This window comes from Dermacentor silvarum, chromosome 9 (genome assembly GCF_013339745.2).
Source record: "Dermacentor silvarum isolate Dsil-2018 chromosome 9, BIME_Dsil_1.4, whole genome shotgun sequence".
In the NCBI taxonomy this organism is placed as follows: Eukaryota; Metazoa; Arthropoda; class Arachnida; order Ixodida; family Ixodidae; genus Dermacentor; species Dermacentor silvarum.
In genome coordinates this window covers 38,778,322-38,795,746 of record NC_051162.1, presented here as the reverse complement: position 1 = coordinate 38,795,746, position 17,425 = coordinate 38,778,322, and the positions used below count along the sequence as shown (strand labels likewise).

General features: G+C 52.0%; 1 protein-coding gene across 1 annotated transcript in view; it reads left to right on the top strand.

The window, feature by feature from the left end:
• Positions 1-16,918, top strand: part of LOC125939818 (uncharacterized) — a 151,213-nt gene extending 134,295 nt beyond the window's left edge. The window contains exons 5-6 of the mRNA XM_049655269.1: positions 14,745-14,982; positions 16,655-16,918. Of these exons, the coding sequence (XP_049511226.1) occupies positions 14,745-14,982; positions 16,655-16,918 (502 nt within the window). The remainder of the gene's footprint in view (positions 1-14,744; positions 14,983-16,654) is intronic.
• The last annotated feature ends 507 nt before the right edge of the window (positions 16,919-17,425 follow it).

Genomic DNA, 17,425 nt, shown 5'->3' with positions numbered 1-17,425 from the left:
TGGCGATGGCAGTGCAGCGAAAAAGGTTTCGATGCTCATTGTTAAATTTGTGAGCAATATTTCAGCCCGGCAATCCCGCAAGTCAATGATGCCTCATGCCGCGCAAGTTCCTAGGTTCAGCAAAAAGGACATGTTGCCTTCTGCTAGGACTTGACCATTGCGCGCCCCTTCAGATATCACCCGAACCATAACGCTGTAACGGGGCGGTATAGTCACGCTGTCGTCGGAAACGCGAAGTCCGGCTCTATGGCGGCAGGCATCATGCTGTGCAGTAGCGTTCCTCGCAGAGAAAGTGATGTAACGCTTCCTGAGGTCGATGATGGCACCATATTCCCGGAGAAAATCCATTCCAAGAATTAAATCACGGGAACATTCACGCAGGACAATGCAGCTAGCGAGAAACGTACAATTTCGAATTCGTATCCTAGCGGTACTCACGCCAAGCGGTGCGATAACGTGTCCGCCAGCTGTACGAACTTGCGTCCCAGTTCAAGGGATAACTTTCTTGAGAAGACTCGCCAATTTTCCGCTAATAATTGAGTAATCAGCGCCGGTGTCGAGTAGCGCACTGACATTTCTCCCGTCGACGAGCACAGGTATGTTCATCGTGAACTTGTCTGAAGGCTGAGGTACAGGCGTCGTCAAATCTCCGTCGGCTCGAGGTCGCATCGCTTGGAGTTCTTCAGCACGTCGCGCATCAGCGGCCTCGCCTCTAAAGGTTGCTGACGTCAGTTTTCCAGGCGAGAGCTCGGACTCGTAGAGCACTGCACGGGCTCGGGCTTACCCGAAAGCCCGCGCCCGGCCCGGCCCGTGCGCCGGGCCGGGCCGGGTAGAACAGTTTTTTCACGGGCTCGGGCCGGGCTCGGGCACGGCTTGTGTTTTTTGACCCGGGCTCGGGTTTTTTGACGCGGGCCCGGGCCGGGCTCGGGCTTTCTGGTGGTGTGCATGTAACGTGCAGCGAGTTATTCTCGGGCGTTTCAACTCTGAAAAACATTATTTTTCCATCTCGGGCCGGGTTCGGGCCGGTTTCGAGTCGGGCTTGGGCCGGGCTCGGGCCTAAGATAAAGGGGAGGCGGGCCGGGCCGGGCGGGTAACGTAAATTATTTCCGGGCCCGGGCCGGGCCCGGGTCTCGCCATAAAAGTTTTGATCGGGCTCGGGCGGGCAGTCCAACGTAAAAACGGCCCCGGGCCGGGCCCGGGCTGAAAAAATCGGCCCGTGCAGTACTCTAGCTCGGAGACCGTCCCTGCGCCATCTTCGATGTGCCTTCCCGACTTGGATAGGATCGCCACGGTGATGGCGATCGCGACTGGCGTCTTGGTGAGTCAGGCGCGCGCTGCTGGGCGATGAACGCTTCAATTTCGGGTGGCCTCTGTCCGAACCGGGGTTGAGGTGAATTGGCAGCGTAACCCTGCAGTCCAAGTTGGCGGTAGTTGCACTCTCGGTATACGTGACCCGCCTCACCGCAATGATAACAAAGCGGTCGTCGGTCGGTTGACCGTAGGCTTCTGCGCCCGGTGGAGCTGTTGCAGCTCGTGGCGGACTACCGATGGTATTAGCTCGCGGAGCACTTCAATGTCAGTCGCGAAATCTCCCAGACCAACGGTTGTCGAAGCAGCATTCACTTGCCGGTCATACTGGTTCGACCGCTGCTGCAGCGCCTTTTCCATAACAACGGCTTCTGCGAGGAACTCGGTAACCGTCCTCGGCGGGTTACGAACAAGCCCACCGAAGAGCTGTTCTTTGACACCCCGCTTCAAATGACGGAGCTTCTTGTCTTCCGGCATGCTGGGGTCGGCTCGCCTGAAGAGACGTGTCATGTCTTCAACGTACATCAGAACACTTTCATTGGGCTTCTGAGCACGCGATTGGAGGGCCCGTTCTGCTCGCTCTCAGCGATCGGGGCTCGAGTACGTGTCCAAGAGCAGCCGACGTAACTCACGCCATGATGTAAGGTCCTCTTCGCGGTTCTGGAACCAGGTGCGAGCACCGTCCTCCAGGCTGAAATGCGCATTCTTTAATTTCGCTCGGTCGTCCCACTCGTTGCAATCTGCTACTCGCTCAAAGTCGTCCAGCCAGTCTTCCACGTCTTCATAAAGGTCGCCGTGAAAGTAACGTGGCACTCGCGTATTCTGCAGCGTTAAATGAGTTGGTACTGTCGCCTTACCTTCCACCGTATCCATTGTGCTCCTGGTTGACGGCACAATCTCAGGGGCCAGTCCCCGAATTCTCCGGCTGGCACGGTGCACTGGTGTAAGCTCCGGTATGGCGCTGATGTTCCTGCTGCTAGGAGGGGTCTGTTGCATAGGTCGAGGTTACCCAGCACCTCCACCAGAAATGTCACGTTCTAGAAGAACAGGCGACCTGAAGCGTGGAGTCTGAGTCTCTGACCACCAGCTGATAAAACGCAAAGCTCATGTACCCGCGCGTGGATCGGAGTATCTTCGTCTGCTTCTTCGCTGGCGCCCTTCAAAGCAGGTGCCGGCGCATGGCGCGTGGACTAGCGCGCGTCTTCGGCTTTATAATTATGTAGCACATGTTGCTAGGTGTGGCAATATGTTTGAGGGTTGGTGTGTTGCTGCACCAAGGACAGCAGTCATCGTATTGGGACGGGTGTACTTTGCTGAGTGTATGTTGGGATATGTATTCGTTTGTAGGCGTCTCCATTCCCTGGATTGCCAGCGTGTGAGTTTGGGGTGGGGTGGCGCTATTGTCTGCCTTGCGTGTCTTTAGTTGTCGAGGATATCTCGCGGCAGCGTAGGTGTGAGGTATTCCTCCCGGGTCGATGTGTCCACGGCTCGGAAAATTAGTCCTCGAGCCAGGCGGTCCGCCCGTTCGTTTCCCTGTACAGCTTCGTGAGCTGGGCACCATGTGATGATGTGGTCTTCTCGAAAGTTGTTTCCTAGTATGCTTAGGACGCTCCGAGGGAGGACGCCCCTGAGAAACAGTCGGCAAGCTTCTTGCGAATCCGTGAGAACGTGTGCAGATTGCCTCTTGCCCTCTGCCGCTCGTATGGCTAGTGCTATGGCCGTCGCTTCGGCCACGGCCGTGCTCTTGGTACGGATCGTAGCCGACGTGATTGCTTGGTTCCCTCTAGTGACGACCGCAGCAAATGCTCTCAGCCTCGAGGGGTAGGGAGTTGCGTCTGTGTAGTGAGTGTTTGGGTCGTTCCGTAACCGTTCGAGTGCCACCGCTTTCGCTCGTCTTCGGCCGGCGTGAAACATGGGGTGCATGTTCTTGGGTATTGGGTGTATGCATTCCCTGTCTTGTCTGGGTATTCGGTGCGTCTCCTCCCCGCAAATTGGGCTGCTGAGGAGTAGTGAAGTCTCTGTAGTAAAGCTCTACCTTGGCTTGTCGAGTTGAGTCTCTCTCTCTCTGCGCGATCAAAACTGCTGCGGCGTGTTCATCGTACGTATTCTAAATACCCAGACTCTCTAGACGCTCTGTGCCAGTGCAGTCAGGGAGGGAGGCCCCGTGCAGCTTTGTAGGCAGTGCGCATGAGTACGTTGGCCTGCTCTGCTTCACATCTCCGTGAAAGCTGGTATGGCAGAGCGTACGTAATGCGGCTGATGACGAAGGCTTCTACTAGTCTCCTGGTGTCGTCCTCCCTCATGCCGTCCTTACTGCGGGCGATTCTTCTTATGAGTCTCGATACGTTCCTGGATGTGTGTTTGAGTTTGTTTAGCGTTGAAGATACGCTGCCCGTTTCCTGAATTAGCATGCCTAGCACCGTGAGATCCTGCACTTGTTTGACCTGGCTTCCGTTGATCTCCAGATTGAGGATGGGGGAGCGTGTCTGCTGGGTGTTTTTAGGTCTGATTTGTTTAAATTCTGATTTTTCCGGTGCACATCTCATGCCTGCCCTCCTCGCGTGTTCGTCAATTGTGTTGATCGCTCTTTGTAGCGTGTCTTGTCTGTGCCCGTAGCACCCCTTAGTCGCCCAAAGGGTGACGTCATCCGCGAAGATAGCTACTCCAAGTTCCGGGTCTTCCTCCAACGCTAGAGCCAATTTCCTCATCCCTATGTTGAAAAGTAGTGGGGAGAGTATAGAGCCCTGTGGAATGTCCTTGTTGGCCATGTTAATCGTGTCGGATCGTAGGTGACCCAGCCCTATGGACGCCGTTCTGTATTTGAAAAAATTGCGCACGTAACTATAGATCCTCTCCCCACAGCCAACCTCTTGTAGGCCGGTGAGTATCGCGCCATGTGATATGTTGCCAAAGGCCTTCTGCAGGTCCAAGACAACCTCGTCCCGAAGTAGAAGGAAGACGTCCTGCGTGGAAACCCCATGTCGGAAACCGTACATCGAATTTGGTAGGAGTTCGTTGCCATCTAAGTATCTCCCAAGCCGTGTTTGGATGACTTTTTCGTAAAGTTTGCCAAGGCAGGGGGTTAAAGAGATTGGTCGGAGGTTCTGTAGCGATTTTGGTTTCCCCGGCTTAGGTATTAAAATGCTCTCAGCTTCTTTCCATTCAGATGGTATGGACCCTCCTATGTTCCAAACCGTGTCGTTAAAGAGCTGCCTTAGTTCCTCTAAAGATTCGGTGCCCAGGCTAGAGCACTGAACGGGCCGATTTTTGCGGCCCGGGCCCGGCCCGGGCCCGTTTTTACATTGGGCGGCCCGCCCGAGCCCGATCAAAACTTTTATGGCGAGACCCGGGCCCGGCCCGGACCCGGAAATAATCTACGTTACCCGCCCGGCCCGGCCCGCCACCCCTTTACCTTAAGCCAGAGCCCGGCCCGAGCCCGACTCGAACCCGGCCCGAACCCGGCCCGAGACCGAAAAATACATGTTTTTCAGAGTTGAGAAGCCCGAGAATAACTCGCAGAAAGCCCGAGCCCGGGCCGGGCCCGCGTCAAAAAACCCGAGCCCGTCCCGGGCCCGGGTCAAAAAGCACACACCGTGCCCGAGCCCGGCCCGAGCCCGTGAAAAAACACGCCTACCCGGTCCGGCCCGGCCCATGGGCCGGGCCGGGCCCGGGCTTTCAGGTAAGCCCGAGCCCGTGCAGTGCTCTATCCCAGGCTTCTGATTATGGCGTTTGTGGTACGATCCGGTCCGGGCGCCGTGTTCGTCTTGAAGGACAGCGCTGCACGGTATACTTCTGCAGACGATATCCGTTCGTCAAGGGTGGGGTTAGCCGGTCCCGTATAACTTCGTGTGGTGGTTGGGGTCACCCTATCTCCCACGTACGTGTTTTGGAGCTCGTTCAGTAGCTCCTCGTCTGAGCCTGCGTAGTTGTTAGCTATGCGCCTGAGGGTGAGCGTTGTTTCTCTCCGCGTGATTGCAAGGGTGAGCATACTGCGAAGGATTGCCCACGTTTTCTTCGTGCTTAGATTGCCGCGGAGAGAGTCGCAGAAATTCCTCCAGTTTGTAGTGCACAGCTCTTGAGAGTACGCATTGGCTGCCTCCGTGCGTTGTGCTATGCGCTCTCTAAGCTTTCGGTTGTGCCGCTGTTCCTTCCATCTTTTGGTGAGTCTTCTTCTTGCTTCCCAAAGGTGGCTTAGATGGTTGTCGACCACTGGGTTTGTCTGTGTAGTTTGAAAATTTCTGGTGGCTTGTTCCGCCGCCTCCTGTATATACCCAGTGAAATCTCGTATCGTGTTGAATTTCGGGGCCTCCAGTTTGGCATTCCCTAAATTTCTTCCAGTGTGTCAGACGTGCCGTGCCGATCGGATGTTTTATTTTTGCCGTTTGAATGGAGACACTGAGAATCTAATGGTCACTCCCCAATGTATCGTCTAGGTTAGTCCAAGTGACTCCTCGTTCATCGCTTACGAAAGTGAGGTCAGGGGCCGTACTTCTTGACACGCTATTTCCCAGTCTGGTAGGCGAGTCAGGCTCCGTGACGAGGATCAGATCGTGAGTCTGAGTTGCCTTCAGTAGGCTGGTACCTCTGGCCGTGTCCCTTCTGTAACCCCACTCCGTGTGCCAGGCGTTGAAATCCCCTAGCAATGCTAGTCTATCTCCTTGTTTCGCGGTGTTCAGGATGTGTAAGATAATTGGTGTGAAGTCCGCCTTGTGGTCTAGTGGCGAGCTGTATACATTTGCTACGATGTTCTTCGGGCGACCTCGCTTTACCGGCCATACCGTGGCTATTTGATGTGGTATTTGAATCCCTGGTATGGTTTCCACGCTCACGTCGAGATCCTTCCTAGCCACTATTGCCGTACCCGTGTGATCGGTGTTTTTGCGCAGTGTGTATCCTCTTATTGAGCGTTTCGGTTTGCCTGCTTCTTGCAAGCATATAAGATCTGGTGCAATTGCCGCTGCTTCTACGAATTGTGTCAGTGCAGCTTCTTTGTTGTGCAGGGAACAGCAGTTCCACTGCCACAGTTCAAGATTCTCCTGACTGCGTGTGTTTTGTTTAGCTATCATAGGAGCTCTCAAAATTTGTCTCCGTGTCAGTAGTTAACAAAACCTTGGGATCGCGGCCTCCGGGGCTTGGGTTTCCCCGTTTCCGTGTTTTTTTACCGTTGATCTATACGGGTGGCAGGCTAGTTCTCCTCAGCAGTAATACACAAAGCGCGGGAGAGTCGGGCCACAGAAGGTGATCACTGCACTCTTCGTTTCCCCCATCATGCATGCATGTATTATTTCCACCCCTTACGTTCTCACCCGCAAGTTGGCCATGAGCGTTTCAGTGGGTGTGCTAGCTCGTATCACGGGCACGACTCCCCTGAGGCCTACTTCGCCAGTCGCCGCGTAAACGTTTACGGCATGTTTGCGACCATTTAGTGTGAGCGTGGTTATGCGACGAATTCGCTCTGCCACTTCTTGTTCCGAGGTTGATATGATAACTATGTTCGATCCCGACTTTATCCATAACAGAAAGTGCTCACCTGTTACCGTGTGTTGGCAGGCGGATGAGACTGCCGCAGCCATCTCCGGGGTGGTGATTGATCGTAGTGGTAAGCCCTGGTGGGGTCGAATCACTATCTTGAAGTCGTCTTTCGGAAACGGTGGGTATTTGATCCCCTTCCTTTTCCTTTGAGTTCGCAGTGGGTTTTCCTGTGGTTTTCGTTCTTCGGGCCTTCTTAGTCCCTGTTTCTTCTCTCTCGCTTGTTGTTTTCTTTGCCGCAAAGTGAGGACGGTGTGCCAGTCGTCCTCGGTGGTGGTTCTTTCAATAGTTTCACAGTGATTTGTCGTTGGCTTGATGTCCGGTAAGGTCCATGTCCTCTTCCATCGTAGCAGAGGAACGCCCGTCGGCGTTCTTTGTGTCGAGCGCAGACGCCTCGGCCATCGTCTGCATTGCCGGCACCACCGGCGCAGCTGCCAGCGTCTCCTACCTATCGATAGGCTTGGCGCGGCTGCCACGTAGTGGAGGGCTTCTTCTGATGTGGCGGTGTATGTAACGGCTCCCGGGTCACAAAACTGGTGTCCACAGATTCCGGGTGACTTCACGAGTCAAATGGAGTCGACGTTTCCTGGGTGTTTAGGCGGAACACACCAAAAAAATCACAGCATATCCACGGGGTGAATGATGATGAGTGGGCAAAGCTCCGGAGGGAATCATCGGATCTCCCGCTTAAGGGGACGCTAGCACAAACGCGTTAGAAACGTGCAGTACTCTCTAGTAAGGGGGAGCGGCCACAGCGTCTTACGCAGCCATTTGCACATGCCGGAACGTGCACCGCGTTTGCCGACGCCATCACATGACTGCTGAGAGTATACCCCCCGTATTCATAAATGCTCCTCGACTTGAACTTGACTTGCCACCGCTTTGGGCAGCGCGTTCGAAACGCGTTGAAGGTAAGGCGGAGAGGCCACAGCGTCTTACACCAGCTTCTTACACGGGCCGTAACGCGCTAGCACAAACGCGTTAGAAACGCGCTAGAAACGTGGCCTTTCGTTAATGTTTGGTATTTATTGCCATCGTGGTGCGTGTGTCCATGTCCGCTTCGTGGCGTAGTGGGCTAACTCCGCGCGCTCGGAAGCGAGGGGTCCCTGGTTCGATTCCGCGCTACGGACACAACTTCGGAATTTTTTTTTCTCATTTTTCTCAGACTGGTTACGCACTACTACTACGACGACGGGGACGAACGGGTGCCGCTATAAGGAGCTTCGCCCCTAAAACATGGAACTGCGAAGCACTATGTGAGTGCCTCTGCACTCCTCGACGCCACCTAACGTCCAAAAAGCCATTGTAAATAACTCATTTCTGCATTTCCCCTGTTGATGGACGGCTCCCAAACCAAATTCAGAAGCATCAGCAGTAACAACAATGGGTATATGCGGTTGAAATATACGGAGTACTGGACGCGAAGCAATACTTCCTTAATATAGTGAAAGCTGTATTCAGTATCCTGGCCCCAGGCAAAAGCTTGTCCTTGCCTTAGAAGTTTCCTTAGAGGTTCTACGATGTCAGCATACTGCGGAATAAATTTTTGCATGATATCCCGTAAGGCACAGAAATTAGTGCAAAGCCTTCTTGTCAATTAGCTCTGGAGCCTCTACAATAGCCTTGCTATTATTTTCCATCGGCAAAATGCCGTGTGCGGAAATCGTATGGCCAAGGAAAGTTATTTCAGTAACACTGAACGCACACTAGTGATTCAACTGCATTCCTGCATTGCTCAAATTAGAAAGGACATTATGCAAGTTGCTATCGTGGTCATGTTGTGTATGACCCCAAACAAGCACATCGTCAAGGTAACAATGTACCTGGACAGTCTTTTTAAAAAAACACAGATGACAAGATCTGCTGAAAAGCGGATGGCGCAAACCGAAAAAGACTCTCATGGTAAATAAATGTGGTAAGCTCACGGCTTTTCTCAGATAATACAAGCTGATGATAAGCGGACTGTAAGTCAAACTTACTGAACACAGTAGCATCAGCCAGTCGATTCAAAAGTTACTCAGTCCTGGGAAAAGGAAAGACTTTGACGACGATCGCATTGTGTGGTTCTCGAAGACCGACGCAGAGTCGAATGGTATTGTCCTTTTTCTGAACCATGACGAGTGGAGAGATCCACTCGGACGCTGACACTCGTTCGATGATATAAGCTGATTCGAGAGGATGCAGTTGGCGGAGACTTGCTCACCTCCGGAGAACCTGAGGTAGCGGACGTAGTTACGTTGAAGCTGGATGAACTGAGGGTCGTAGACAAATGTCATGGATGAAGCCCTTCACAAGTCCTAATTGGCCTAAGAACAGATGAGTGAATTCGGCTGGAGCGTGTTGCGGTCGAGACGGGGACGATTTTTGGAACAGCCGGCGTTTCGGTCACTTGTTGACACGAAAGGAAAGATCGATGAATGTCGATGCCGAAGGCTTGTATCGCGTCAAGGCCCAGAAGAGAAGTGCCTTCGTCGGTGACGTGAAATGTCAAAACTGAAAATTATTGCGATATTTTACAACCACAGAAAAGTGTCCTGAATGCAAGATTTCTGGCAGGGAATAGTTCTTGAGTCGGAGACCTCAAAGAGATAATGGGAAGACCTTGAAATGTTCCTCGTACGTGGCGCTGTTCATCAGCGACACAGTAGCTCAAGTATTCACAAGAAGCTTGATTGAATGATTCCCGATGAGAACTCCGGCGAAGATTGTTGCCGGACGGACATGTGGTGCTTCTACTGTCAGCACTGAAGCACCTATACTTTCCAAATCTGTTTCAGCAGAAGAAGAAACGAGCTGAGCTTTTGCTGGAGATGCGCGATGCGTTCGGTTCCGTGAACGGCAAACTAATGCATAATGTCCCACTTCTTTGCACGCACGTAGCTGGACAGCTTGGATCGAATAATATGTAGTGAGTTGATTAACACCGGTAGCAATGGACACTGGCGTCTTGACTGGGCTTGGAAAATTCTTGCCGAGTGCCTTGTTGGCAGGCTTCCCCAGATCGGGACTTCCCGCCATGTCGTCGGGCGCCATCTTGGACTCGTCTGGTCGAGGAAGCAGCTCGGCGAGGACCGCCATCTTAAGCACCCGGGTGAGGAAGGCGACGGCTGGCGCCGCCATCTTGCCGCGGAGAAGTAACACGCTGTACTGTAGACCCGGTGAAAACTTGAAGTTCATTGTGAACTTGTTCGACGCTTCGTCCAATTTCTTCCACTTTCTTGAGCGTCAACAATGGTCTCTCGTAGAGAAGCACCTCACAGATTCTTGTTGACGCGACTCCTTGCAGAATTTGTTCGCGGAGCGATTCGTCGTGCCAAACGCCGAACGCGTCGGCTGGAGCCAAGCGTGAAGCGAAGTCACGAATTCTTGGAAAGACTCTCCTGGCTGCTCTCGTCGCTCTCTGAAGATAATGCGATGGACGAGGCTGTTTGTGCTGTCTTCGTAGTTCTTGTCAAACAAGCGGATGACATCTTGGAACTGTAACGTAGCGGGGTCCACTTGCGGCGTAAAGTCGTACCAGAGACGCTGACCCTGGAAACCCAAATTCGACAGCAGTACAGCTTTCTTCCTCTCCGGCTGCCTCCATAAAAGTGTGGAACAAGCGTTTCCATGTGAGCCAAGATAAAGCAAGTGTTCCTGGGATAGGCAGAAACCGCGGTGGTGGAGAAGAGAACGATGTGGTTGAAGCAGTTGACAAAGGAGAAGTAGACGCACCCTGCGTCGTGTCCATACTGGCAGCAGAAGTAAGCAGAAGTAGAGCAGTGACAGGAGGGCAGAGCAAGTTGTAGACAAAATGGTTTACCTGGTAGCCCAGATGTGGTATCTGGCCTTGCAAGGTGAGGCGGCGGGACGCCAGACCTAGGTGGTGAGGCCTAACTGCTGGGGCGCTGAGCGCGGCAGAGAAAAGACACGACTTCTCCCTTATGGGGCCAAACGACGACTCAGTTTTTTCGGAGAGCGGGAAGGGGTCAGCGCGAACCCTGATTACAAGATTAGGCGCGGCGGGGCGCCGGTGGTCCGGATTAATTCGAAACCGAAACAAGGCAGAATACAACACCGTTTTCATCACGCCACCATCGTTATACAGGTATCCTGATACAGTCATTGCCACGCCATTCTCATTATGCACTCCTCGTCACCGACTGTCCTCATGCCGCTGTCATGTCAGTGTAGTCACTGCACAGTCATGCGTTTGTTGTCATGCCGTCGTCGGGACGCCGTCGCGGTCATTCCGTCGTCATTTTTGCATCTTCGACATCATATTATCCTTATATGTCGTCGTTGTCATACCTTCGTCGATACACCGATGTCAATCCTTGTTCTTCATTATATCGTAATCATATCATAGCGTTGTCATATCGTTGTCACTCTATCGTGATGATGCCACTGTTGTCATGCAGTCGTCGTCAAGCCATCTTGGTTGTGTCATCATCGTCAATCTCATTTCTTCATGCGGTTGTCGTAATACCTTCGTCGACACTTCATCGTCTTCATACAGTCGTCGTCATCGTGTGATCATGTCGTCGTTATACCATTGTCATAATTTAAGAATCGAAATCTCGTTGTCGTCCCGCAGCTCAGTTTTTGCCGCATTCTCCGAGCTGAATATCTGCGACAGGTTTGTGTGCTCAGGGACTTACAACATGCGTTCTAGAGACACTTGCGGAACGACACCATCTAAAGTTGCACCTAGAACTCCAGTATGCCAACCAATCACCTGACTTTCTGGCACACACCTTCCCGGCTGCTCTTCAGAAGGAACCACCTGAACGTGGCCCCACCAACCAGACTGTTGGTAACTTGATGTTACCAGCAGAAGCAAGGGAAGCCCACAAGCAAGTGTCAAAGTTCTGCTTACCCTCCGAAAAGACCATGCCGAACTGCTCGTCTTCGCTCGAAACACGGTTGCCAGGGCCAAGGCTGAAAGCGAGGATAAGAAATGAGTCCTGGAGAGCGCAGAAATATTGCCTAAATATCGCAAGGGAATGTCTCACATCCATCTATCTTGGAGAGTTTCACACCTGAAGGCTGCACGAGTAAAGATTGTGCAATGATACAAGGAAGGACGATTTGCAACACTCTATGATCAAGTGGTGAGAGGCGCCATTTCGGCCAACTTTCGCCCATTAGAAAGTAACCCAAGTAATTAAAAAGGATGCATTGAAGAAGTGTGTTGAAACCAACCAAGCGAAACAGGCATTTTAAGTTTTAAAAAAAGTCGCAGTTTCACCCAAAATGTCGAGCATCGATTGCGATACCAAAATAGTAGACAGCAATAAGAAGTGAAAATAGTAGTTTTATCGTCCCTATAAACTTGTAGATACTTGCTTATTAACTAAACTAACAAGCATGGTGTCACGCCTTCTCGTCCTTCTCATCTTTCTCTTCCCGCACCCCTTCATTCTGCCTCGCATCTATTCTTTCGTTTGCCTTCCCGGGCCTAACCATGCTGACTAATTGGGTTCAGCCATCGCTCTGCAGGATGACAGACCACAGGGCACGTAGCCCGTATGTCTGCGGGCTCGGCGCCTCGGTGCCACCTTGCGGTCCTGCGACGCACCGGCACACCGGGAGTGCCACAGCTCCAACCTCACGCTGCTCGGAGCCCAGCGCACTTCAACTCTTTCCCATTTTGTTTGAATGAACTTCCTCGCGATAACTGCGAGTCTCTGCCGAAAGTAAACATCCTAATTAAAGGGAGCCTGAGATTCGGTCACTTCGAACAGTCTTTCAATTCTCCTCACCATGATTCCCAATTTTTTACCATTATCAATCGTAATTTAGAGTGCTGGCTTGGCCTCCGATTTATTTTCCTTTATCCAATCGGCGTTCTATATAAATTTCTTTTCGGCTGCCGGTGAAGACAGTCCCGTTTCATTTATATTTTCATTGGTTTCACGCCCGTTGTACCTTCGTGTGGTGCGGGCTCACCCCCCACATCCTTTTTCTTTTCCTTTCATTTGAGGGGGATAGACTAAACGGTGTAGCGACAAGGTCAATAATCCCATAAATGGGTATAATTTCTCACCAAATGTTTTTCTGAAACACTTTTCTGCAATGCGAGGGGCAGCTACTGTCTGTTATAATGTGTATTTATTATATTTTAATGCGAAATAATTCCATACCCTATTATGCAAAAATGCCGCGTCATCGTCGGCGGCGTAACCTTGCGATGATCCCCAAAAATGTACGACTGCGCAAACAGTAAGACACGTCAAAAATTCTCGGATGGACGTCATAGTGCTTAGAGAGGTTCGTGTGAACAAAGTAACTTACAGTCTTTGGAAAGAAATTTCGGTACATTTCGGTCTGCGTGGGAATCAAAACCGGGGTGCTAGACGAGGCCGCTTTCCCGATGCCACGGCGGTCCCACAGTTGTGGCTGACTAAAGGCGTGCCTAGTGCGTGATTCAAAACATTTAAACAAAGAGACTATAATGTTTTCGCATTCCCACACGCAGACAGTCTTAGGTATCTCTGCAGAATATTTTAATAGCGAAGCTGTTTACGCCAGCCGTAATTTGTGGTGCGTAGCCGTGGTAGCCATGGAAACCCGGATGAAGAGGAGGAGGAGACCGCGTGCATTGATGAAGAGAAGGAGGAGACCCCGTGCATTACCACGTGGTCTACTCCTCGCCAGCTCCCTGCCTTTCCGACCCAGGCCTCTCTTCTCTCCGCGGCGCGCTGAGCCAGGAAAAAATGCGAAAATTTGCACTAGGCCGCGCAAAGCTCAAGGCACAGCGAAGCTGGCCTATTGATATCGAGTGGCTAGCCTCCAACGCGTTCGGCGTCGGCAAGCTGCAGCGTTCTTGGCATTGCGCGAACCTTGGTTAGCCTGCCTGCGTTTGTGGCATGCCAGGAACGCTGTCGCTCGTAGGCGCCCACGCGTCCAGCGCTAGTCACGCGAAATATCGCCAACGCGTTGGGCGTCGGCAAGCGACAGCGTTCTTGGCACTGTACCAAACTTCGTTAGACTGCCCGCGTTTGTGGCATGGCATGAGCGCTGTCGCTCATACGCGCCCACGCGTCCAGTGCTAGTCACGCGAAATGTAGCGAAACAGACGGTACCTCCGAAAATGATCGCTCGAGCATACCTTCCTACATGCGTAGTTAAGTTAAACGAAGTTAAGACCTAGCAGCAACCAAGTTCATACCTAGCAGTAGCAGCCAGTAAGCTTCGCTTTGCCTAAGCCGTTAATAGTCCGACGTAACGTGAGGCCAACGCCAACTTGATGGCGTTTTCGCCAACGTGACGTAACGCACGCTACGTCACGTTGGCGAAAACGACCCCCTCTATAGTCGGGCGCACTGGCGCAGCCAACGTAACCGGCGGCTTCGGCGCACCCCGACGTTCCCGGCGCCGAATTTACTCCTGACCCATTCGCGCGTTGGTCGCGTCGACTGCACCGACCCACGATGCATTTCGCGCGAAGAAATAAAGGTGCCCACGCCGCTTCGCCGATGGTTTAAAGCGGTGCGCGGGCTTGGGATCGTTCTGCGCATGCTCCGAAGATAACAGCCAACGGCGTGCGCGTCGGAGTATAGAGGAGATAGCGTTTCGGCTGGCGCAGCGTAACCGGCGTAGCGTGAGCGGCCGCAAACGACGCTGGCCCGCGCGCCGGAAACGTCGGACTATAAACGGGCCTTAAGCTTTGCGCGACCGAGTGCAAACTTGCCTGATTTTTTGCTCTTCAGCTGTATATTATAGTGTAAATGCACTTCCCAAGCAATTTGACGTGGCGATATTTGATGTTGCCATATTTCCTTGTTTAACAAGCCGCTTTCTCAAGATATTGTCACATTTCAACCAAATGTTGCATTATGGCATTGTTACTAACCTGAACAACAATACCTGTAATAAAAGTGAAGAAATGCCTTACAACAGACCACATTTCTCCTTTATTGCAGAAACTCGATGTCATTACTTAATGAAAGCAATAAAGAAAAAAAGACAATGAAGTTCAGCACCAGTTCTTTGCCGGTCAACTCCGTTCTCTACTATAATATACGCCTGTCACCCACGGCGTACATTGTGAGCACTAGCTTTGACGACACCTCCGAGACTGTATACGAAAACGCCAGAGGGGGAGCACATTTTATTAAGGCGAACTTCTCCGACGCTGTGTACGTCAGGCGCTACGATATGGTAAGTATTTTTACATTTCGCAGATCCGAGCAGTGACGCTATTATCGCACGTATGAAGAGCACGCGTGTCACATGCATTGGGGGCCGCGGATTCCCTGCTTTGTACATAACCACGTTAGAGGCAGACCTCCTCGTTTCCAAAATAAGAACAGTCACCACACCCGCTCCCTCAAGCATATTGTCCCTGCAGGCGTAGGAAAGCGTAGCAGGCATAGCACCAGGCACGGCGATGGTGAACGGCATAGATGTCTAACCATGCGGTTTCTATACTTGTTGTAGAGGCCCTGCTCGCGCACTTGAGCGAGGTGCAATCAACATCGCAAAAAGTTCGCCTACCATGGCGCTTGATATAAACCACCTTCTAGGCCCTTTCATCACCATCATGAGTGATTAAGTCCAATGGACCATTCTGGCTTCGTGACGTCACCGAAGCCCAACGCTCTAAAACCGCAGCTTTCAGCGGGAATTTTCCGGGGGACACAAGCAGGATGATCGGCAAATATCGCTAACCATGCGATTTATCTTAGTTATACAGACCCTGCTCGCGCTAATCAGCGGGGTGCAAAGTTCACCGACCATGACACATCGGCGACAACCTGCATGACTGTCAGGAATGTTCCAGTCCAGTGGAATAAAACAGGGCTTGGTGATGTTACCGGGCACTACCGCCACAAGAGCGAAGGTTTCCGCTGAACTTTTTAGAGGACATGGCGATGATGATAGGCAAAGATCCCTAAACATGCGATTTATCTTCGTTGTACCAGTTAGTTACAGCTGTGCAGTCCATAGTTACGATAGGTTTACAGTACTTCTGCCCTGCTTCCCAAGTGCTTGTTCAATGGGTATCAATGCTTTTACTCTTGCAAGCTAGTTCTGTAAGCTGACATCGCAGAAATCCCTGGACCATCGTTGGAAGAAATATTTAAGAAGTTTATGGAACGCCCACAAGCCATAGGGCTAGCTGGCATTATCCACCTCAAGGGTTGCTTAGAAAATACTGAAACAAAGTTATGAAACTATGAACACCTGCTTTGAAACCTCGAATGAAAGACACAGTCGGTTGAGCAATGTGTTACGGTTACAGAAGATGTGCGAACAGCTATTGCTGCAGTACAGGAGACTCCAAAGTCAACAAATGCCAAGCAAGTTGATCTCGAAATTCGAAGTAGACGTTCGAATCTTGGTGTATTTGGCATACCGAGCAAACTTAATGAATAGAAGCCAGCTTTTCCCAACGAAGTTATTAAAAAGCTGGTTCACGACCAGGTAGGCGTACACTGCACATCTGTTGGCGGCATTTAGTGTATCGGAAAACCTGCATCAGGCAAGCCTATTAGGTATATTACATTTGCAAGATTACAGAGAAAAAGAAGCACAGCGCAGCCCTCGTAAGTTGAAAGGCACACGAATATACTCGTATATTGTGATAGGTTCGTGGGTACAGGGGCTCAGGACCCTGCATAAGGAACATGGTGAACTGACATTCCTTGATCAACTGCATGTCTGACCTCATGTGGCATTTACACACACAGAAAATCAAAAACACAGAAAATGCTTAAGCAAATAAAGTGCAGGCTTCGTTACCCTATTGTGACCGACCGTGTATAAGCGGTAGAGTTCGCTGTCTTGCGTGTGTCCGTTTTCACCTGAAAGACGACTATCCCAAGCGCAGTCTGCCGGCGGTGCACTCACGGTACCTATACAGTGTGCGGGCGTGTTAGCTTGTGGAGCAGCCCGCGCCCTGGCACTGAGGAGGGACACCTACCACTGTGGGCTCGAGAGACATGGAAGGCACGTTGGCGACAAGCTCCGCTGGTTTCTGCCAGCGCCGTTGGCTGGCGGCCACGCAGACTGCAGTACTGCTCGGTCTCGTGAGCAGCTCTCAGGCGGGACAGCTGGCATGGGTACCAAGGCGGACGGTCAGCCGCCGGAGTAACTCCCTGGTTCCGCCGAGTCTCCAGACAGGTGCCCGAGGTAGCCGCTGGTGCACTGGTTGGTCCTGCCGGAACTCAGGGACAGGCGCCTAAGCGGACCGGTAGCCGCCTTGGTCGCAACCGGGACTCGTTATTTCAGATCGCACTGGCCCGCATGAGTTTGTCGGCCCCGCCCAAATCGAACCACCGATCGCGCTCTCCTCGCGTGCAACGCCTCCGCTCACCATCATCTGCACTTAGTCCTCTTTGGACTCAGTCGTGCCATGGTCACTCATGATTACTTGTGCAGTCCATGTTTATCGTCACGATATACAAAACGAATATTGCGCTGAAACACTTCGAAAGGGTAAACTGCTTTGGAAAAGCGCAAAGTCGGACAAAGGTAAAGGGGAATATGATAAGACTAGTTCATGACAAACTTCGTATCAATGATGACATAGTGTAGTGGGAATGAAGCAACGCACATAGCAGTCGGACACTGTCTTGGCTAGAGGTGCGAGCGCAGATCG